Consider the following 23,008-nt stretch of genomic DNA (forward strand, 5'->3'; position numbering starts at 1 on the left):
TCTGATCAAGGCAGAAACAGGATTCGAAATAGCTCCATGTTCTTTCCTACTGGGTGAAGGCCCCTACGAGCCCACAGATGTGCTAATGTGGTCATTCTGGTTGTGGGAATCTAGCACCTCTGACTATAACCATAGCTGTCTTAGAAGAGTGGTTCTTTGTTCTGGCTGTGACTTAGAATCACATGGGGAGCCTTGGAAGATACAGATTCTGGGGATTAAAATAACAGTCTCACAGGAGATTCTGATGTGCAGTCAGAGGGGAGCACCTCTGCTCCAGTCAAGGGACGAGTCCTGGGACCAAGGGCTTTACAAATGTATGTACAACCCAGCACCCTGACCTTGGTTTCTAGTATTCGCTCATAAGAGGAACCAGAGCTCCCTGGAGAAAGAGTTGCTTCTAAGATTAGGGCAAGAAATATGTAAGATGACCATGGAACATCTAGTAGCACCAGAAAGTAAGGAAATGCTCAAAAACAAAACCCCCACAATGACTGGGGTATGTCAAAGGGACACAGGAGCCAAGTGAAAGAGCTGAATGGCCAAACTTGGAGTAGTTTGAGCAACAAAATAAAGTAGTATTGGATTATAACCCAAAGTATAAAATAAACATGCATGAGTCCATACTGATCTGAACAATTGAAAAAATAAATAAATAGAGAAGAAGAGACAAATCTCTCATGCAGAAGAAGTCCACATAATTCTGTACCTACCTCCTTCCCAGGGAGGGTGGAGCCTCACTTCCCCTCCTCACGCGTGGGCTGCACACAGTGTGTTCCTTCCAAAGAGGACAGTATAGAAAGGGGTGGGGGCGGGCAAGAAGAGTGACTGTACAGTGGAGAAAGCTGACACAAACTTTCCAGGGAGAAGCCACGCTGACGGTACGTGGCTGTGACGGGATGTGATTAGAATGGCACTTTACCTCTGTGGTCCTCCTCCCAGACCTGTAAAACCCAGTCTAACCATAAGAAAAACATCAAGTGTATCTCAGTACAGGGATTCTACAAAATACTTGACCAGTACTCCTCAAAACTGTCAAGATCATAAAAACAAATGAAGTCTGAAAAATTCTTACAGCTAAGAGGAGCCTAGGGAGATGCAACAACTAAATGTAACGTGGGATCTTGGAACAGAAAAATGACACTAGGTAAAAACTGAGGAAATCTGAAAAACTATGGACTTTAGCTAATAATCATGTATCAATATTGTAACAAATGTACTATACTATTAGATGTTAATAGGGGAACTTGGGTATGGAGTATATGGGAACTCCACACTAGATTTGTGATTTTTCTGTAAATCTAAAATTGTTGTCATAAAGTTTATTAAACTGTTCAGCTTCAGTCTTAGAGACAACTGTTCAGTTGAATGAGTTGTTTTATTTTAATAGGCTTTATTTTTTTAGAACAGCTTTAGATTTACATAAAAATTGAACATAAAATTTGTATATATATATAAAATAGTGGATTCATCTATTTCTACTTGCAGTTTTATTAGTTTTTGCCTCATGTATTTTTTGACTCTCTGTTCACATACCTTAAGGATTATTGTCTTTTTGGAGAACCTACCCCTTACCATTATGTAATGCCCCTCTTTATCCTTGTGTGACGGACTGGTATTCCTTCTTTAAATACTCAACAAAATTCACCAGCTTCTTTATGAGAAGACTTAAAAATCACTAGTCCAATTTCATTACTTGTTATAGGTCTATTCATATTTGTATTTCTTTTTGAGCCAGTTTTGGCAGTTTTTCTTTCTAGAAATTTATCCGTTTCATCTAAGTTGTCTAACTTGTTGACAGGAAGTTATTTATATACCTCTTTATAATTCTTTTAGTTGCTGTACCCTTTTTCATTTCTGAGTTTGGCAATTTGTGTCTTCTTTCTTAATTTCTTGGTCAGTCTAGCAAAAGAGTTGTCAATTTTGTTGATTCTTTCAAAGAACCAACTTGTGGTTTCGCTGCCCTAATGCTTTTCTGTTTTCTATTTCACTGATATCTTCTCTATTCTTATTCTGTCCTTTCTTCTGCTCGCTTTGGATTTAGTTTGCTCTTCATTATCTAGTTCCTTAACATGGACTTTTAGGTTACTGATTTGAGACCTTTCTTTTTCTCTGATATAGGTGTTTATAGCTATAATTTTCACTCTAAGCACTAGTTTAGCTGCATTCCATACATTTTGACATTTTATATTTCATTTTCATTCATTTCAAAATACTTAAAAATTTCTCGTGATTGATTTCTTCTTTGACCCATTAATTTTTAGTGTATTGTTTAATTTTCAAATATTTTGGGGTTTCTCAGATTTTTTTCTACTAGGGATCTTAATTCCATGTGTCAGAGGACATACTTGGTATAGTCTCAATCTTTTTAAATTTATTAAAACTTCTTTTGTAGCCCAGCATACGGTTTATTCAGTCAGAAGCATTTTTAAGTTCAATTTTTATTTTTTTATTAAGTGCTTTTTATTGTGATATAATTTACACACCATAAAATTCAACCTTTTAAAGTATATAATTCCTTGATTTTTAGTGTATTTAAAAGACTGTGTGACCATCACCACAGTCTAATTCCAGAACATTTAATCACCTCCAAAAGAAACCTGTACTCACTAGAAGTTCCTCTTTTTTCCCTTCCCCAGCCATAGGGGGGAAGCCTCCTTTCTGTCTCTACGGACTTGCCTATTTGGGACATTTCATATAAACAGAACATAAAACGTGGGCTTTGTGACTGGCTCTTTTTGTTCAGCAGAATGTTTCCAAGGTTCATCCATGCTGTAGCATGTGCCAGTACTTTGTTCCTTTTTAGGCTGAGTAGTATTTCGTTGTATGGAGAGACCACATTTTGTTTATCCGTTAATCAGTTAATGGGCATTTATGTTATTTTCACTTTTTGGCTATTATGTTATTTTCACTTTTTGGCTATTATGAATACTGCTGCTATGACATTTGTGTAGAAGTTTTGTGTGGTGTACATTTTTAAAAAGTATGTAACTCTAGGCTGTGAGCTAAGTACCTGTATTCAGGGAACTGGAAGCTGGAGTGTGTATGTCTGTGTCTGTGAGTGTGAGCGTATGTCTGTGTGTGTCTATGTATGTGTGTATGTCTGTGTGTCTATGTGTGTTAGTGTGTGTGTCTCTGTGTGTGTGAGTGTAGGTCTGTGTGTGTGTCTGTGTGCTTATGTGTCTGTCTTTCTGTGTGTGGGGCCAACCCAAGTTCCTGGATATTTACAAAGAGTCTTTGGGTTTAAGAAGAGGCCAGAAAGGCTGAGTCAACTCTTAATATTTTAGCTCTACCCTCCATGCTCCAGCTCTTCGTGGCTACATGCCTCACCTTCTGTCCTGAACCACAGCATAAGTTAGCCCTGCAGGGTGGGAAATGAGTCATGACATCCATGCCCAAAGAAGCCAGTGCACATACACACAAAGTGTGCATATTTCTAGTATGCTTTTGGGATGAAAGGAAAAGTGATATGTATCATTTTGTGATTTAAGAAAAGCAACAGTAAAACCCCTGCTCTCACTTGGGGGGAAAATCATCCATCACTCAAGGGATGTGATGATATCCAAATATTACTTTGGTTAGAAAAATAATCCCACATAAACTCCCACTTTTCTCTCCTTTGGGTCCTAAAACTTTCATCACTATACTGCAGTGATCTGTGGAGAAGAGCAGATGGTGAGGCAGACAGCTGTTCCCCAGTGTCCATTAGTGTTAGTCCTTGGTCCATCAGTCTTGGCCTTCTTCTGGGACTGCGACTTCCCACTGCCCATCACTTGGCCCTGAAAGGCTTGTGAGGATTCTTCCTCCCAATCTTCATCCTAAACATGCATCTGAACACTCTGTGTTACCCAATAAGGCAGAATAAACTGATGCTTCTTTGCAACACTGTTATCTTATTCTGGATAAAGGTGTTGAGGGAAGAGTTGGAAATAAGCACAGGAAACCAAAGGCTAAAGAGTCCCCAAGAATAAGGGAAATCTGACACGGGAAGAGAGAGATAAGCACTGGACTAAAAGCCGGCCTGATCTGGCCAATGAAACCGCACGAGACATGTTCAGGTATGCTTCTCTAAGCAAGATATTCTGTACCTGCTTGTTGAAATATCCTCAAAAGGGTAGAGGATCTCTCCGTTGTTACAGATCTCACAGATGAACCCCTTCTGGCTACAGAGACTGCAGCTGTACACGTGGGAGGCGGCAAATTTAATGACCTTGCCCAAGAATGGAGCCAGCTTTCCCTCTATCACCTGCAGAAAGAGAAATGGGACAGGGAAGCAAATTCATTGAGAACGGAAGTCTTGGAGATACAGGAGGACTGGAATTCCCTTCCTTTACACAACAGAAAAACCTCTAATTATAATTCTCAGCAACTCTGAGAAAGAAAAGACAGTATTTTTGCTCCAAAAGAACTCTCTGGTTTAAACCACTGGAGGCTGGAAAATGAAGACGCTGAAACTTCTTTGTATTCCTCCTTCTTTGTAGTGTGGTGAAGGGGACTGAGGACCAACAAGTGGGGAACCCTGCTTTCAAACACCAACTTCACGGTTACAGTGTGGTGGATTTCCCAAAGCAGACTGAAAACATACAGGGTAAATACCAGTTCAATAATACCTTTTCTCTGAAAAGTTTAACAGGATAGATTTTTACCTTCTTCCCCAAGAACATATAACAAATGTGGAAAAATAGTTTTCTTCTGTGGCTGATAAGCACAATAATATAAAGAGGTTTCAATTTGACTATCTGAAGGCAGCATTCAGCGTGAAGATTTTTTAAAAATCTCTTAATGTTTAAAAAAATGAGCCAATTTAATAAAGGGGAGAGTTCACATAACAATACAGATTTTTGGCTTCTTTTGAAAAATCATTAGAGCTAGCAAAACCAGGCCTGAATTCCAACATGTTTATGATCCTGATTTTGGGTAGGCACTGTTATCCCAGTGAGCAGGAGCTCTCTAGCTGACAGGTGTCCCCACGAAGCCCTAGTGTCTTGCATCTCCTGCCTCCCATAAGTACCTCACCTGTTGGCCTGCCAACATCCATAAGTTTGGAACCTATAGTCAGTCAGATCCCTCCTCACTTAACTAATACTGCATGGGCCTCATACACTAACAAGATAAAATCTGCCTTTATTTCCCTCTCATTAATGCACATGCATATGCATGCTGATTTTGATATAAGAAAAAAATGAAGATGAAATTTAATTTGGAAATAGCTGGAAATAATTGGAAATAGCTGGATACTTTCAAATGAATACATAGTTAAAATGACAATTTCACATAAAAACATCTGAAGGAAATGTAGTAAATCATACCTAAAGAGAAATTACAGTGCCAACATGAGTAAAAAGTAACTGAATACAAAAATAAGAGTACAAGGAACGTAATTATGTATTTTGCAAAAAATGAAGCCACATGTAATATTAGAGATAGAAACCAACATGCTTTTTAAACAGCACAGAACAATCCACGATGCTTTAAAAATGAGCACAATAGTGACTACTCTAAAGAAGGGAGCAGGTTGGAGAAGCAAGTCTTTCACTTTGTATATAGTTGTTTTTTGCATTTTTTAAAACAACGTGTATTATTTTTGCATTAAGATGCAGAAAGTGAACAGAAAAATCAGGTTTACTACTTTATAAGAGTGGATTTTTTTCCTAATAAAGGCAGTAGAAATTATGCTGGCTGTCTTTTGAGTCAAGCAGGCACACTGCCCACCCTTCTCTGACTTACTCTTCTCTCCATGACCTTCAGGAAGCCATAGACAGACCTCCTTTTATTTATGTTTTCTCACGGACCATTAACTCCGATACACCCCAGTAAAGTATGCTCCTAATATCAACATGATACCCACTTTCTAAGAAATAATCACGACCACATCATATACCTGACCACCAGGAAACACTCTCCAGCGTGTCTTAGGTTCTTTCTAAACTGTGATAACAAGACTTCAGCTGAGTTTGGCTTTACTTATTTCACCCTTCCCTAAACAACCAAGGCTAATGACACATTTTAAGAGAGGCACTAACAAACTCTAGTCCATTTATGGGCAAACATCAGGATATAGGACAGTCTGGAAACCAAGTAAGTAAAGGTTATTTGCAGGAACTGAGGATGAGAAAAGAAGGCCTTAAGGGAGACATGAGAATCATCATCCAGGATTTGGAGGAGACTGGACATCTTGTGAATCAAGGTTTTTCTCTATCTAGAAGATTTCCTTGGGACAAAGGGTATGAACGTTTTGAAATATTTCACCAAATTTATACTGTCAGCAATGTATATTTACTCCAATCTAGGGATTTTAATAAGCTTTTAAAAATTAATTTGGGGATTAATACCTTTACAATATTTAGTTTCCCTATCAAAGAACCTGATCTATATCTTCATTTTATTAAATCTTCATTTATTATTGCTTAATAAAAATTTGGTTTTTTCCTTTGTTCCTATTTAGATTTTTTTAAGGTTAAACTTTTATACAATACTTTTTCTTATTAGCTATTGCTGGTATATTAGAATATACTGACATTTGTGTACATCTTACATATGACTATATTACTGAATTTTCATGAATGCTAATCATTTTTAAGTAATTCTTTTGGTTTTTCTGAAAGTAATAACCTGGTCCCTTCCTTTCTAGTGTTACATCTCTGTTCATGTTTCATATCTTATTGCATTGTCCAGTGCTCCTAAAACAATATTAAATAGTAATGGTGTTAGTGGACATTCTTGTTATTTCAAGGAGACTCAAACTGGATATTATGGTGTCTATAGTGAGTGGCTTATTTTCTCCATCAAATACACATCGCTCATCATGTACTACGTTTTATTGATTCCCTTTCTCTCTTTTTAAATAACAGCTCTATTGACATATAACTCACATACCATGTAATTAACCTAGTTAAAGCCTATAGTTGAACCATTTTTTGTTTGCCCACAGAGTTGTGTACCACCACCACAATGAATTTTAGAACATTTCATCAACTCTCCCCAAAATTCCCATACCCATTAGTAGTCACTCCCCTTTTCCCTTTAACCCGTCGCCCAAGGCCTAGGCAACCAATAGTCTACTTTCTGTCTCTATAGACTTACCTATTCTGGATATTTCATGTAAACAGAATCGTACAATATGTGGTCTTTTGTAACTGGCTTCTTTCACTTAGCATAATGTTTTCAAAGTTCATGTTGATTCTCTTTTAAATGTTTCTAGTGTAAGTCTCGTTTTCTCATCCTACCCCAGGCTTTTATCATCCCTCTCTAGATTAATGAAATAATCTTCTAGTTTTATTTTTGGATGACAGTCTATTTCCTTTGATCCATCCAGAATATATACTACAGTTTAAGACATCACTTTCTTCGTGTATCACGTCTTCCTTCAAACCTTTGGTGAGTTCTTATTTTATCATTAACAAAAACTCTTCACTCATTCATTTCATAAAATTATATTGAGTTATCACATCCCAGATACTCGACACAAGAGTGAACCAGATAAAACTGGAGCTTACATTTTGCCTGGTGTACAGGTGTTTGCATAAGCTGACTCCACACTATCTACCCAAACTCATTTTCCATTTGTTAATATGTATTTTCTGTTGTGAGGAACTTTTCCCTGAGTAGAACATGTTTACTCTGGCTCCTGGGCCTTCACCATGTCCTTTCCTCTATCTGGAGTTTCACTTCTCTTCTTAACCCTTATTTAAATTTCTCCTAGGCTTCATGGCTCAGATCTATTATGGCTTCATCTGGAAACCCATCTTTGGCTACTTTAGCTGTCATAGATCTCTTGTGCTTCATATAACTTACTTTTACACCATACAATTTAACATAGAAATTGATGCTGTTTTGTAGTCTTTGCAACTATTTAACATGTGATTGTTTCACTTATCCCACTGCAGACTGAACATATAAAAATGGTGATACTACCTATAAAACGGGATTTTATATGGAGCAACCTAAAAGAATGTAAATTGCTTGAAGGCAAAGACTGAGTCTCATACTTGTCCTAAATATCCTCTCTCTGCCAGCCACCTGAGTTCTTGCTGACTGACCAAAGATGCTTTCTTGTCTCTTTCCTTGGCCGCAGCAGTCATATCTTAGGGCTACCTTTGTGTCTCAAACATTTTCAGCCACTCCACTCTGCGGTTTAGGGAGGAGCAGAAAGAGCACATGGATTTGGTGGCAGCTCAGCTACTCAGGAACTCTTTCTGCTTCTTTACACCTGATTAATTGCTCTTCCTATTTGTCAACCTAGGTTCATGTTCTAAAGGGCTGAAGCTGCTGGAAATTTTTCCTCTAGAAATGTGAGGTAATATTCTATAAGTTTATTTCAGAATTTACAAACACTTCTTTAATATTATAGAAAGGAAAACTTTATACTTACAACTTCCTAAGGGTAAAGGTATATTTAGGAAGTTTAAATCTTGTCTTTGAATATAACTACTAGCAGCACTGGGAACGGAATCTAGCTCTTCTGCCTTCTGGTCTAAAGGTTTTACCAATATAAAAAGTAGGCTTCAGGTGTGACATCTCCTAGGGTTCTTTTTAAAAACCAGATATATCTTTACTTTGGATAATTGCTTAAAAAGAAATCAAATGTCCTGCATCCTACCATCTCCTCCTGCCCCCAACAGTCTTGCAACTTTCACTCCCACTTCCTAGCCTTCTTGGTGGGAGCTTAAGGTCAGAGCCATATTCCACAAACACCAGGAAGATGGTGGCCTCAAAGAAAACCAAAGCCCGAGGCGCCTACTCAGGTTCCAACTGAGAACGAAGAGTAGAAAAGAGCTGTCAGGATGTCAATGGACCTGGAAAATGATTCTGGGCAAGAGAAAGTCAAATGACCAACAAGCTAGCCAACAAGCAAAGAGGCTGAGGGTTGCCAGACACGAGAACTCTGCTGTGTCAACCCTAAACTGGAGAGCCTCCTGAACTGGCAGCAGTCCCAACAGGGCCCAGAATGGGGAATAGTCCTACAAACTGTATCCAGGCTAGAGTTGATCCAGGGGCTTCCAATATCACTGAGAGCAAGCCAGGACTGACTAGGGCAAAGTAAACCACAAAAGTACTTCCTTAATAATACTAGCCTAGGCCAGCCTGGTGGCACAGCAGTTAAGTTCGCATGTTTCACTTCAGCAGCCTGGTGTTTGCTGGTTCAGATCCCAGATGCGGACCTGCCCATCGCTTGTCAAGCCATGCTGTGGCGGGTATCACACATATAAAGTGGAGGAAGATGGGCATGGATGTTGGCTCAGGGCCAGTCTTCCTCAGCAAAAAGAGGAGGATTGGTGGCAGATGTTAGCTTGGGGCTAATCTTCCTCAAAAAAAAAAATAAATAAAAATATACTAGCCAGGGGGCTGCCCGATGGTGCAGCAGTTAAGTGCGCATGTTCTGCTTTGGCGGCCTAGGGTTGGCTGGTTCGGATCCCGGGTGTGGACATGGCACTGCTTGGCAAGCCATGCTGCGGCAGGCGTCCCACATATAGAGATGGGCATGGATGTCAGCTCAGGGCCAGTCTTCCTCAGCAAAAAGAGGAAGATTGGCAGCAGATGTTAGCTCAGGGCTCATCTTCCTCAAAAAAAAAAAATAATAATAATAGCCACTAGCTTGTTAAAAAAAATCTAATGGTGGTAAAATTTTTGCTTCTTGACAAGTTGGGTGCATTTTCCTGGTGTGCAGTAGTTTGATTCATTAGGGAGTCCCCCAGAGAGGCTGACATTACAGAGCTTCTGATACTCCCCCAGAACTTGGTTGTCTTTGGGTACTGGGAAGCAGTGGGGCAGAGTGGAAAGAGCAAGGTTGGAAATTGTCTTTCATACTTTTTTCCTACTTGTAATTAAGTTAGTCACAGGTTAATATAAGTTTATAACAATCCATCAACAGTCACAAGGCCACCCCATTCATCTTTAGCCCTAGAAGGCTGGTGGTTTTGGCCAACCAGGTGGTCCTTTGGATACGTCACAAGTGATGGAGAAACAGACCTCTGAGACGAGGTTCACTTATCCCTCCATTTACTTTCTCCAAAGTGCCTGTCTATGTGAACAAAATCACGACAAAGTAATTAGCAGAAAACACATTTAACTCTTCCCCCATCTCCTCACACGCTACACTCAACTTTCTTCATCTTTTCCATACACCAAATTGCCCTATCTCCTTGAGAAAAGGCAGATGTCCAAAACAGGCTGAAAGAGTTTGTTTCTGTTTTCCATTAAACTTAATTTCTTGTACTAAGTAAGGTGCTTGTCTGATTTATTTACTTCAGGAGAGTGCATATACGACTCAGAGGTAATATACCAACTGGGTGTTCAAAGACTACTACATTCTTCCATTTGTAACTAAAACTATGTGTCCTTCCATCGTGCATAAGGGCAAAATGCAATATCAAGCTGATATCTTCTTCCGGATTTTGCTACTTTTCACTTTTGCAGTCTCTCTACAAATTCTTTTCACTCTATCATGTCAGGTACTCCCAAAACTCAAAGAACTGTCAACTATCGCTTTCCATGATCCAGCTAGCTGACAAACATACCAAATATGCTTACCCTTCTTGAGTGACAGCAGCCCGCGAGAGCCGCTGGGTTCAACTTACAGCTCAGGGATATGCATTTTCCCTCTTCTATTCTGGTCAAGATGGTCAACACTGGAATCTGAGGCCTATGGCTTTCTTGCAGACTAAGACAACAGACTTTATTTGATTTACTTTCTTGCAGACCAATCAAAAATTACAATTAACTTAAAAAATAACCTAGTGCTGCCTTCTCCAAACCACAGTTTCAGAAACAGCTGCTTATTACTCATGTGTGGCACCAGGAAATTGCAGTGTCATGTTCAAGGCCTGTAGCCCATAGGGATCTGTGGGATTGGGAAAAGGACACAAATGGTTCTTTTATGCCTGTTACCTTCACTCCTTGGCACCACCACAAAATTCAAAATCTACAGGGGGAGAGGGACAGAGCACCAACAACTTGGACAAGAAAAAAGAGAGAAAAAGCTCTTACTCAATGGATCTCTTTATGCGTTGGTTAATTCCTCCCCCTGATTTGTGCAGTTCCTTCTGTCTCAGTACAAGCATTCCTCAGCCACTGAGTCACATCCAGATTCTGGACAACTGCTGGGAAGACTCTGATGAAGCGGGCTGCCGCACTTGACAAATGGCCCCTCCTCTGAAAGTCCAACCAAAAGACCCATTCACCTTAAACAAAGCCACCCGCCACTCACTCACTAGGAATAAGCTAGCTGGAGGAAATGGGAGAATCAAAACTGTCACACACTGTAAAATGATTTCCAATATAATTTAGTTTGCATTTCCTTGGCCAGAGGACCATCAAAGGTTGCACTACTTTCTTTCTGAGTGCCATTTCTCAGCATTAACAGGTGAGTACACTAAAGTCTAGTGAACTAGGCCAGGTGAGTTCATGGAAAGTTAGGAAAACACAGCCTGTGGATTCTGCTCAAGTTTGAAAACCCTAACACACAGTGAGAATATTCTGAATCTTCATTCAATTCTAAACTTTATTCCCCTTAATCATAAATCCTTAAAAAGAGAAAACAAACAGCATACCACCATATTATTTTTCTTAAAAATAGATATAAAAAGCAAAGAGAAAATAAAAAGTAGAGGGGATTTTCCTATTTCAAACAAGTTTGTTAAAAACCCTATTTTCCCATAATTAAGCCTTGAGCTCCTCATCATGGCTCAATGCTGGGCTGTCTGTATGTAAACAGAAAACTGTGCCTCCTCTGATGAGCTGCTCCCACCTGTTCCTCCATCACAGGACTGCTCTGAGGCAGCTGAGATCTGGCTAATCGAGCACGTCAGTGAGGGTGGACTGTGATGTCACCATTAGCTCCTATCTGATCCTCTCCCAAAGGTGACAGCTTTTACTTAGAGTTTGGAAATTATGTAATAATTTATTCTGGCTTGATCTAATTGGGTAAGATTTACATTTTCCTATCAAATTACATCATTTCTATCAAATTAGATTTTGCTTCTTGCTGGAAACAAAGTCTTAGCGAATAAAGGAGAAAGAAATTTCAATTTCAATTTTCTTCAGTAGCTGAATGGCAAAGATGAACCCAAGAACACAAATTTCTTACTCAAAAACATATGAATAGGGCCTACTTCAGACAGTTTTTCTGCACCACGTAAAGCACCTCTAGGGGTATGGCCTAGTCAGGCCACAATCTCATGGAACTTCAGTGGAAGCATTTGCAAAGAGCAAGTACAATTATGTGGTCCAACTATTCTGAGCCCCCAAAAAAGCTGCATAGTCTAATATAAGCACATGTGTATTATTGATGGGGAAAATAGATGAAAATATTTTAAATTGAGACAGTTCCAGAAAATTCCCATGGTGTGGTCAGCATAATTTAACTTGTCCATTGAGTTAATTAGTTACATGCCAGAAATAAATCTGATTTGGGTCTCTACTCTTCACTTCGGCACTAGTTCCTGGTTAAGACACTATTAAACAGTAAATAAGGAAAGGCCCTAACGGTCTTGCTGACTCAGCATTCTTACTTAACACAGGAGAAAATGGAGGCCCAGGCAGGTGCTGTGAGCCGCCCAAGGTCACCCAGCTGTTCAGTGACAGGCCCCTACTCTCCCTCTTAAGCTCTCTTTACCAATCTAGAAGGGGCCTCTCTGAGGGCCTCTGGGGTCAGAGTGCAGCCTCAGTGTTTGGTTCAGCCTGAGACGTCTGAGCTCACCAGACACCTACTGATCCACCGTGGAAATGGAGGATTTCTAGAACTGACTCAGCCCTGCATGGAAGCAAGATGCACAGTCTGGACTGGTCCAGGTTTACAACCACCTTTGATCTGAACCCGATCTGCCTTTGCCTCAAGGAAAGTTTTATTATTCAACATATTCAGTCCTTGTATGAAAATTCTTTTAAATGGTCACATCTTGTGTAATTTTCCGAAAATGGAGTATGATTTTGAATAGTGTTTTATTACTGGTTGAACTATATTAATATATTATTGATGAACTGAAACTCATTAATTAAAATAACACAAAATTCTTTGACAAAAATGGACTTAACATCAACTTAAACTGCAGGCTATTTACCAAGCCAAGAAAAGTAACTTTATTACTGGGAGAAGCAACTACAGCTGGAAAAAACAGAACAAATCAAAGTAACTCCCAGTATGTGGGAGAAGTGAGGAAATACGGTTTTTCAGAGAGGACTTGAGGAGACGCCAGTGTGAGACATCTGAACAGAAAAACAACAGAATACCCCATGTGTAAAGGGAGAGAGAAACAGAGGAGGAATACAAGCCCCATTACCTGATCAGTAGGGACAGGAGAGAGAAAGGCAGAGAGTAAAGACAGAAAGGAGAGGTGGGAGAAGGAAGGAAGCAGAAAGAAAAAAGGTGGAAAAATAGAGAAAGGCAATTGGATGCTCACAAAAAGAAACAAAGGACAAAGCTGCCTGAGAGCTGAAGGGGAGTGAGGAACCTTGGCTTCTGTTCCCAGTTAAGGCCCCAGTAAGCTGTAGGACCTTTTCTGTGAGTTGCTAAACCTCTCCATGCCTCAGTTTCCTCAGCTACAAAATAAAGTGATTGGACGAAGTCATTTAGAATTAGATGATCAATACAGATCCCTCTTAGTTTGAAGATTCTATGATTTTGTGATGAACCAACAGGGAAAACATCAAAAGAAGCTTGTTGAATGCCCCCAGGAACGTAGAAAGGGGATATCTGGGGAGACAGATAAAAGGTGAGTTTAACCAGACTAATTAGAAGATACCCAAGGAAATTTTCAAAAGAAGCGAAATAATGTCGTCAGCTTTTTATTCCTCCTCTTGCTAAGTGCCATTCAAAGAGGGAGTTAATGCTTTTCAGGAATCATCCCCTCACAGGTGTGCAACCAGATACCAGTTTTCCTGAAGACCTCTGCAAATCCCTTCCTTTCATCAATGCATTTAATTAGTTAATGTTTAGATAGCACTCAGGGATGAAAAGCACCATGTAAGTGCTCCACACTGTTATTACTTAACAGCTTTTATGAGACCAGCAGTGCCTAAGATTACATGAGAAACTAAAGTGAGTTCCTGGCTAGAAGGTTGAGATCTCATGAGTTGCTGGGTCACTGATGAGGGAAACAACCCTGCACGTAAACTGAGACGAGCGCTCCATTCGCTTGCATGCCATAGTCTCAAGATCGTCAGTAATTTTCACTCTTTGCCTCAAGGCATCAACAAGTAGTGAACCACACTCACCACAAAGTACTGATTAGGATTTCACACGTCTTGTCTTTCAAGAATATTATCTGCTGTTTGTGGTGTCTGTATGTTGGACATCTGTCTACCCAGGACACGGATTCAAACATGTGTGGCATATGGGAATTTAGTATTCAAGGAAAGTGGGGAAGGATAAATTACTTAATAATTAATGTTGGGGCAACTGGTTAGCCAGCATGGGAAAAAATAAAGCTGAATCTTTAACTCATTTCATAAAAAAATGTAATTCCAGATAAATTGAATATTTAAATATAAAATGAAAACCATAAAAATATTTTTAAAACTAGAAAAAGGTATTAGAGAGAAATGTTAGAAAAACATTTACATGGGGTAAATATTTTATCATCTTGGAAACCACATAAGAGTGATAAATCTGCATATATAAAAATAAAAAATTAGTACAATCAAAATACCACTTACAAAGTCATATGACAAAAAATTGGGAAAAATATTTCCTATTTATATGATAAAAGTGCCAATTTCTTTAACATATAAAGAGCTCTTTCAAATTAGTAAGAAAAAGTCCAACAATATAATTTAAATACAGGTTAATGAAATAAACAGGCAATTCACAAAAACTACAAATGGCCAATAACACATAAAAGAAATGCTCAACCTTACTTAGAACAGAAAAAAATACAAAATAATAAATAAAATAATAGTGTGAAGTTATTTTATTTATCAACCTGGTGAGGATTAAAACTATCCTTAATATAGAAAGTTAATGTGGGTGTAGGAAAACAGGCATTCTCAAGACACTACATGGAAGTATAAACTGGTTCCACCTTTTCAGAAGCCAAGTGGCAACATTATCCAACTACAAAGCATGCGTCCCCTTTGGCCTGGCAGCCTCATGTTAATGATTTTATGCTACAGATACCTTCAGGTGAGTGCACTAAGAAATGTATGAGGCTGCTCACTGCAGTACTGGTCCTCACAGAAAAAACTGCACAGTTAAGAATTAAGGTAACTCTACTGTGATGGAAGAACAAGGCAAACTTTTATGTGCAGTGAATGTGTACATGTGCCCAAATATCCACAATATACTGTTAAGTGCAAAAGGCAAGATACAGAAAGGTAGTATAGTTTGATCCCACTTGCAAAAAATAAATAATTAATTAACATTTGTAAATATGTAGAAATGTCTGGAAGAAGACAGGCTGGCTATAATTAATAAAAGCTACCTCTGCAAAGCGGGGTGTGGGGCAGAGAAGTGCAGACTTTAACAACAGAATTATGCAGTGAACTGTCAGAAAAAGAAATTAAGAAAACAATCCCACTTACAATTGCATCAAAAAGCATAAAATACCTGGAATCAATTTAACCAAGGAGGTGAAAGACCTGTTCACTGAAAACTATAAGACACTGATGAAAGAAACTGAAGACGACACAAAGAAATGGAAAGATGTTCCATGCTCATGGATTGATTGGAAGAATTAACATTGTTAAGATGTCCACACTACACAAAGCAGTCTGCAGACTCAATGCAATCCCTATCAAAATTCCAATGCCATTTTTTATAAAAATAGAACAAACAATCCTAAAATTCGTATGGAACCACAAAAGACTCCGAATAGCCAAAGCAATCTTGAGAAAGAAGAACAAAGCTGGAGGCATCATGCTCCCAGATTTCAAATTATATTATGAAGATATAATAGTCAAAGCCATATGGTACTGGCATAAAAACAGACACACAGATCAGTGGAACAGAATAGAGAGCCCAGAAATAACCCACAAATACATGGTCAAATAATTTATGACAAAGGAGCCAAGAGTATACAACAGGAAATGGAGAGTGTCTTCAACAAATGGTGTTGGGAAAACCAGACAGCCACATGCAAAAGAATGAAACTAGACCACTACCTTATACCATACACAAAAATTAACTCAAAATGGATTAAAGACTTGAATGTAAGACATGAAAACATAAAACTCAGAAGAAAACATAAGCAGTAAGCTCCTTGACATTGGTTTTAGTGATAATTTTTTGGATTTGACACCAAAAGCAAAGGCAACAAAAGCCAAAATAAACAAGTGGGACTACATCAAACTAAAAAGCTTCTGCACAGCAAAGTAAATCACCAACAAAATGAAAAGGCAACTTACTGAATGCAAGAAAATACTTGCAAATCATACATGTGATAAGGGGTTAACATCCAAAATATACAAAGAACTCATACGACTCATTAGCAAAAAAACTCCCAGGTAATTCAATTTAAAAATGGGTAGGGGATCTGAATGGACATTTTTCCAAAGAAGACATACAGGTGGTCAACAGGTATACAAAAAGATGCTCTACATCACTAATCATCAGGGAAATGCAAATCAAAACTACAGTGAGATACTACCTCACACCTGCTAGAATGGCTTTTATCAAAAAGACAAGAGATAAGTGCTGGCGAGGATGTGGAGAAAAGGGAACCCTTGTGCACTGTTGGTGGGAATGTAAATTGGTGCAGCCACTGAAGAACACCATATGGAGGTTCCTCAAAAAATTAAAAGCAGGACTGCCACATGATCCAGCAATTCCACTTCTGGGTATTTATTTGAAGAAAACGATAACACTAACTTGAAAAAATATCTGCACCCTCATGTTCAGTGCAGAATTATTTTCAACAGAAACGTGTTTGTTGATGGATGAATGGACAAAGAAGATGTAGTATATATGTACATGTACAATGGAATCTAATTCAGCCATAAAAAAGAAGAAAATCTTTTTTTTTTTTTTTAAAGATTGGCACCTGAGCTAACAACTGTTGGCCAATCTTTTTTTTTTTTTTCCTGCTTTATCTCCCCAAATCCCCCCTGGTACATAGTTGTATATCTTAGTTGCAGGGCCTTCTAGTTGTGGCATGTGGGACGCTGTCTCAGCGTGGCCTGATGAACGGTGCCATGTCCGCGCCTGGGATCTGAACCAGTGAAACCCTGGGCCGCTGCAGCGGAGTGTGTGAACTTAACCACTCGGCCACCGGGCCGGCCCCAAAAGGAGAAAATCTTGCCATTTGCAACAATATGGATGGACCTTGAGGGCATTATGCTAAGAGAAATAAGACAAAGAAAGACAAATACTGTATGATCTAACTTATATGTGGAAACTAAAAACAAAATAAAACAAAACAAACCCTGAGCTCATAGATACAGGGAACAGACTGGTGGTTGCCAGAGGTGGGGGTGAGGGAGGTGGTGGTGGAGGGGATATGTGAGGGGAAATGGGTGTAAGGTGTCAAAGAATACAAACTTCCAGTTGTAAAATAAGTCCTGGGGATGTAATATACAGCATGGTGACCATAGTTAATGATACTGTATTGAATATTTGCAAGTTGCTAAGAGAATAGATCTTAAAAGTTCTCATTTCAAGAAAAAATTTTGTAACTATGGTGATGGATATTAACTAGACTTTAGCGATCATTTCACAATATATACAAATATCGAATTATTATGTTGTACACCTGAAACTAATAAGTGTTAGTCAATTATACCTCTTTAAAAAAAAAATCTATCAGAGATCCAGACAGAGACGGTAACTTCTTAAAACTAAAAAAGGGGAAGTAAGAGGAGAGGAAAGAAAAATTTCAAGAAAAATTTGGGTGGTAACATTGGAAGAAGATACTGCTGTTTGTGTGCATGATATTTGTACCAAAGAGTTAAACTGTTTTGATGTTTGACTGCAAACAGCTTTTAAGCTGCCTGCTTGCCTTTCTGTGCCCTACACCTGGGCAAGCTGACAAGGAAGCCCAAATGCTCCTGCTTTAGCACCTGCTGGAGCTTCACACCACCCAACTCCAACTCCTGCCTTCCTGTGGGACCCTCACCCAGGCCCAGCCCTAACCACAATAAAAGCCCCAAGCAGCCGGCTTCCCTTGCTCTCTGCAGCCATTCTGGACCTGCTTGAGACTGCTCTGTGCATCACAGAGACCTCAATTATGTAAGTAATAAACCTTTTCATACTTTCAAGAAAAATTCTGTATTTTTTGATATTTAAGTAATGAATATGAATTGCCACTTTATTATAAATGTTTAAATTGTTTAAAAAAATGACAGTTCTACAAAGCATGGCTTTAGAAATATATAAATGTAATTTGCATATGCATATATGTAAGCATTATAAAAATTCAGAAAACCTTCCTTTCTTCCTCTTATATGACCTGTGTGTCACTTGCCTCCAATAACATGCTTATTTTCACAAAAGTTCTTGAAAATTGCCTATCAGTGAACCTGTCATGACTGCATCAGACTCGATGCTCGTATCCAAGGAGACCTGTCTGCCTAATCAGAATGTTCCCTGACTTATGGGGTTTTTAGGTTTTGGAAGGTAACATTGCCCCATTCAATTATAAGACATGCAGAGTGTCAATAGCCCTATCTAATACCAGGCAATTTAAGGTCGGTTTTGTGTACATAATTATCACTGACTTCTAGACAGTTAATCTTATCTCTTTAAATACCTCACTGGGAGTTAGTAAGTAAGCAATCAGTTAGGATGCATATTGCATTTTCTACAAATCTCACTTAAGTGTTTTAAATGCCCTTTTCTAGCTCTGCTCCGCCAGGGCTTTCTCCTTCCTGCCCTATCAGAAATGGCCTACCTTCACCAGCCTCATCCTCTCATCTTGATCACCTGGTTGGTCCTAAAATTCCAATAGTTTTAGATTGTGGGTTTTTTTTTTAAATATTGGCCCTGAGCTAACATATGTTGCCAATGTTCTTTTTTTCTCTTCTTCTTCTCCCCAAACCCCCCAGTGCATAGTTGTATATTCTAGTTGTAGGTCCTTCTAGTTCTGCTATATGGGACACTGTCTCAGCATGGCCTGATGAGATGAGTGGTGTTAGGTCCATGCCCAGGACCTGAAACGGCGAAACCCCAGGCTGCCAAAGCGGAGCGTGCGAACTTAACCATTCGGCCATGGGGCTGGCCCCTAGATTGTGTTTTTGTAATCAACAGGAGGAGAAACAGTATTGGTATCAGATTTTTTTTAATCCATTTCCCAGATATTCAGAGATCACAATTTCACATCACCCAGGGCACTGTGCAGGGGAAGCATGTTACCTAATCTGAACATTTTTACCATTTACTTTGGTGTCAATCCAAGGAAAAGGCAATGTACTTAACTTGGCCTTAAGAAAGAAATGAAAGCCATGGTTTTACAACAGGAGGACATTCAAAGATAAGATTAGGTTCAAAGAGAAAAGCATTTTGGATAGCATGTCCAGCTGTGACACATTCAGAGGCTGGGTAAAATCTAAATGGAAAAGTGTCCTAAGAAAGGAAGCCCAGGAAACAGCTCAGTTTTCCAGAGGCTGAGGGCAGGCTGTGATCTGGTCCAGCACCTGACATCCTTCCTCATGCCACCCCATGGCCTGCCTTTCTCTGTGCTAGCATCTCTGTACCACCAGGCCGGAGGAGAGAGAGGATGCTCACTTAGAGTCACTTGCCACTGTGGGTAGCTCTGGCATTGGGAGAACCATCAACTATGTCAGAGTTGTGTGTGAGTTGCAGAGATTTCTGTTTTCCTTAAGCTCACTGTCCTTCCTTAACTGAAAAAGGACTTTACTTAGTTCCCTCACAGTCCTTTTTATTTATTTACTCATTCATTCATTCATTTATTTATTTATTTTAGTGAAGAGAGCTCAGCTGATTGAAACTCCAAGCAGCTGTAGAGTAGCTTATGAAAACTGGGAGAAGAGGTTTCACTGGTTATCTCTTTTATTATATACATTTTTAATTGCGATATAATATATATAAGGTAAAGTGCACAGATCTTAAGTATACAACTCAATAGGTTTTTAAACACGTGTGTGAACTACTATTGTCCTATCTGCTCTCTTGGCCTCCAGTCCCAACCATCCCAACCCACTCTTTATGCCAACACCAAAAGGATCTTATTAAAATAGAGATTTGACTGAACAATAGAAATAATGACATCAGCTGCTATACCACCCCACAGCAGTGAGTGACTGTTTAATGCACGCCAGTCACTGCCATAAGCCTTTAATTCATTATCTCTTTTAAGATAATACAAGCCAAGCACTTAGAACATTGGCAGGCACACAGTGAGCATTAAATAAATAATAATAATAATAATAATTACCCACAAAAGCCCTGAAAGGTCAGTATTTTTATCATTACTGATTTATAGGTGATCAAATTAAGGCTTAGAAGGCTTAAGTTGTTTGCTCAAGGTTGTGTAGAGTAGAAAGCTGGACTCCCAGAGGCCAAGTGCTAACCACTATACTTCAGTACATCCCTAGAGCTGGTATATCTTTATTGAAAACTCCCTGAAGCCTCTTTAGCCCCTATAGGATGTCTCAACTGTCTAGCATGCCCTACAAGGCCTTCCCACAAGCTAGGTACAGCCTGCCCTTCCACATTTGCTTCTAGTTTTTATCCACCCTGCCTCCATCTCCTCTTCTCACAATGCCTGCCTACTCATCATTGCCTGAAAAAGTCTGGATCTTAACAATTACCATTTATTGCTATCATGTGTGAGTTCTGGATGCTTTCTGTATTTATTTCTAATTCTTACTTCGACTGCCCAAAATAAGTAGTATTATACTCATTTTACTGATAAGTAAACTGAGACATAAAAGATAAAGTGACTTGGTTCTCTCATGGTCAGAGAACTAATGCATCAAAGCTGGAGTCTGAAGTCAGGTCTGTCTGATTTCGGTGGTTGGTCCTTCTTACTCCTTCACAATTCCTCCCAAGTCACATGGTCTCAATCCTGGCCCAAATGTCATCTAGTTTCTAAGGCATTTTTGACTCTAGCCACCAGTTGACCACGGCCATCCACAGGTATAAATAGATCACTTGTTAAGGAGGAATGCTTTTGCTCCATTTTTACTCTAGGCCTTTCTAAATACATTCAATCTTTGCATTAAAAAAGCCAAAACTGAATATTTCTGCAATATTCCTACTGCAGGCCCCAAATATTTAAATGGTAACTTTGTCCAAACAAAATGGCAAGTCTTTGACTAGATGGGTTATGGAGTCTAATAGCATGGATGCAGAGGGCAGATGGAGAAGGTACTGCCAATTAAACACCACACATCCTGGAGCAGAGCTTCTCCGGGATGCGATTTGTGAGCTCCTAGACATGCAGAATTCCTGAGAGATGAGCTAGCCGTTCTCCAAACAGGAGGACAATGGAGGATGAATTCTGTGGGCAGCCATAAAGGCCACAGGGGGCAATTTTTGAACTGATCTTGAAAAGCATTTTATTATTGGAATAACCAGCATTATTGTTGATTATGTAGAATAAAAAAATACTGCATCATTTGAACACTGGGTACTTGTCCAGCTCCTTCTGTACCTCAGTCTCACAGCCTGACAGGAAGTGGCTGGCTCCACAGCTGCCTCCTGAAGAGTTCTGGCAGCATTTGGTTGTGAGCCGCCAATCATACTTGGACTTTAGATTATAAAATAAGTTACTTAATTCTTGTTATTCTTACATAAATTTAAACTACATTGTTTCTTTTCAAGTCCCAAGCTAAAAATTCTCATTATTAAAAAAAAGTACGAAGATCCAACTCAGAATCAGCACAATTATTAAAATAAAAAGTAAACTAGGTTGACAAGGTGATTTCAAAGTTGATCTGGAAGAATAAAAGGGCAGGCATAAGTAATTGTTTTACAATTTTGTAAAACAAGAATATGAGGATGTATTTGTGCTACCAGACATCAGAATATATAATAAAATTCAAATAACTGGTATTGGCATTGGAATTGCTATTGAGGAAACAGAAGTGATTGCACAGAAACAGACCCCAGGACACACATGTGATTAGATTATGATGAATATGGAATCAAAAGTCAGCATGGAAAGGATGGATTACTAAAAAACGAAGCTGAATGAATGCTTAACCATTTGGGGAAAAACATCAAGCTATATCCTCACTTCATACTACAAAGAAAAATAAACCCCAGAAATCTATTAAATTATTAAATGTATAAAATAAACAATTAAAAGACAAGAAAATGCAAATTATTATTGATCTGATCTGAGCATGGGCAAAGGCTTTGCGGGCTACAAAGCCACGGAAAAAATCACACAAGGGAAAAACGGACAGACCTGAACATACACGAGTTGAAAACTTGTGTTTATCAAAAACATCATCTAAAATCAAAGGGCAAACAACAAAACTAGGGAAAACATCACACAAAAGTGATGATAGCCTAACATATAAGGAACTCATATAAACTGAAAAAATAGCCTGCCCCCAAATGGGCAGAAGGTGTGATCCAAACAATTCATAAAAAATAGAAGTAGTAATAAACACATAAAAAATGTTTAGCTTCACAAATAATAAAAAAAAGATATGCAAAGTCAAACGATCACCAAAGATTTGTGTTTTTTAAATGAATATGGCTAATGTTCCAGTGATCTGAAGGGAGAACTACTCATACTGTTGGTGGGTTTGGATTTGCATAGTAAATGGTATCCAGAGCTTTTAAGAAGTTCAAACCCTCTGTTATAGCTCTTCCTCTTCTGAATTTATCTTAAATAAGCAGAAACTAAATGATTTTGCACAAGGATGTATATCATAGTATTATTTATAATAATACAAAATTGGAAACCCCTAGATGTCCAATAAAAAGGAAAAGAGACGGGATCTTATACAGGAATTCAAAAGAGCTGGTGCTTCTGAAGATTATTTAATAAGTGAAGAAAAGCAAGATAAAAATTCACATGTTGTAAAGAATGAGCCGCGTTTTACACCCACACAGGCACAGAAAGAACCCACCGGGCGTGCATCTAGTGTTAACTGCGGTGGTGGGTTA

At 38.8% G+C, this 23,008-nt stretch overlaps 1 protein-coding gene across 9 annotated transcripts in view; it reads right to left on the reverse strand.

Annotated features, from left to right (window-relative positions):
• PLEKHM3 (pleckstrin homology domain containing M3) overlaps window positions 1-23,008 on the reverse strand; it is a 173,796-nt gene that overhangs the window by 25,117 nt on the left and 125,671 nt on the right. For 8 of the 9 annotated variants that reach the window (XR_006888200.1, XM_046658199.1, XM_046658202.1 and 5 more), the window contains exon 7: window positions 4,086-4,243. Coding sequence is in view for 8 of the 9 variants with exons in the window: in XM_046658199.1 (XP_046514155.1) it covers window positions 4,086-4,243 (158 nt within the window). In the remaining variant the exon portion in view is untranslated. Of the gene's footprint in view, window positions 1-2,595; window positions 3,828-4,085; window positions 4,244-23,008 lie in introns of those variants that run through there. The other variant, XM_046658207.1, reaches the window with a different exon arrangement.

Source organism: Equus quagga, chromosome 4 (genome assembly GCF_021613505.1).
Source record: "Equus quagga isolate Etosha38 chromosome 4, UCLA_HA_Equagga_1.0, whole genome shotgun sequence".
Lineage (NCBI taxonomy): Eukaryota > Metazoa > Chordata > Mammalia > Perissodactyla > Equidae > Equus > Equus quagga.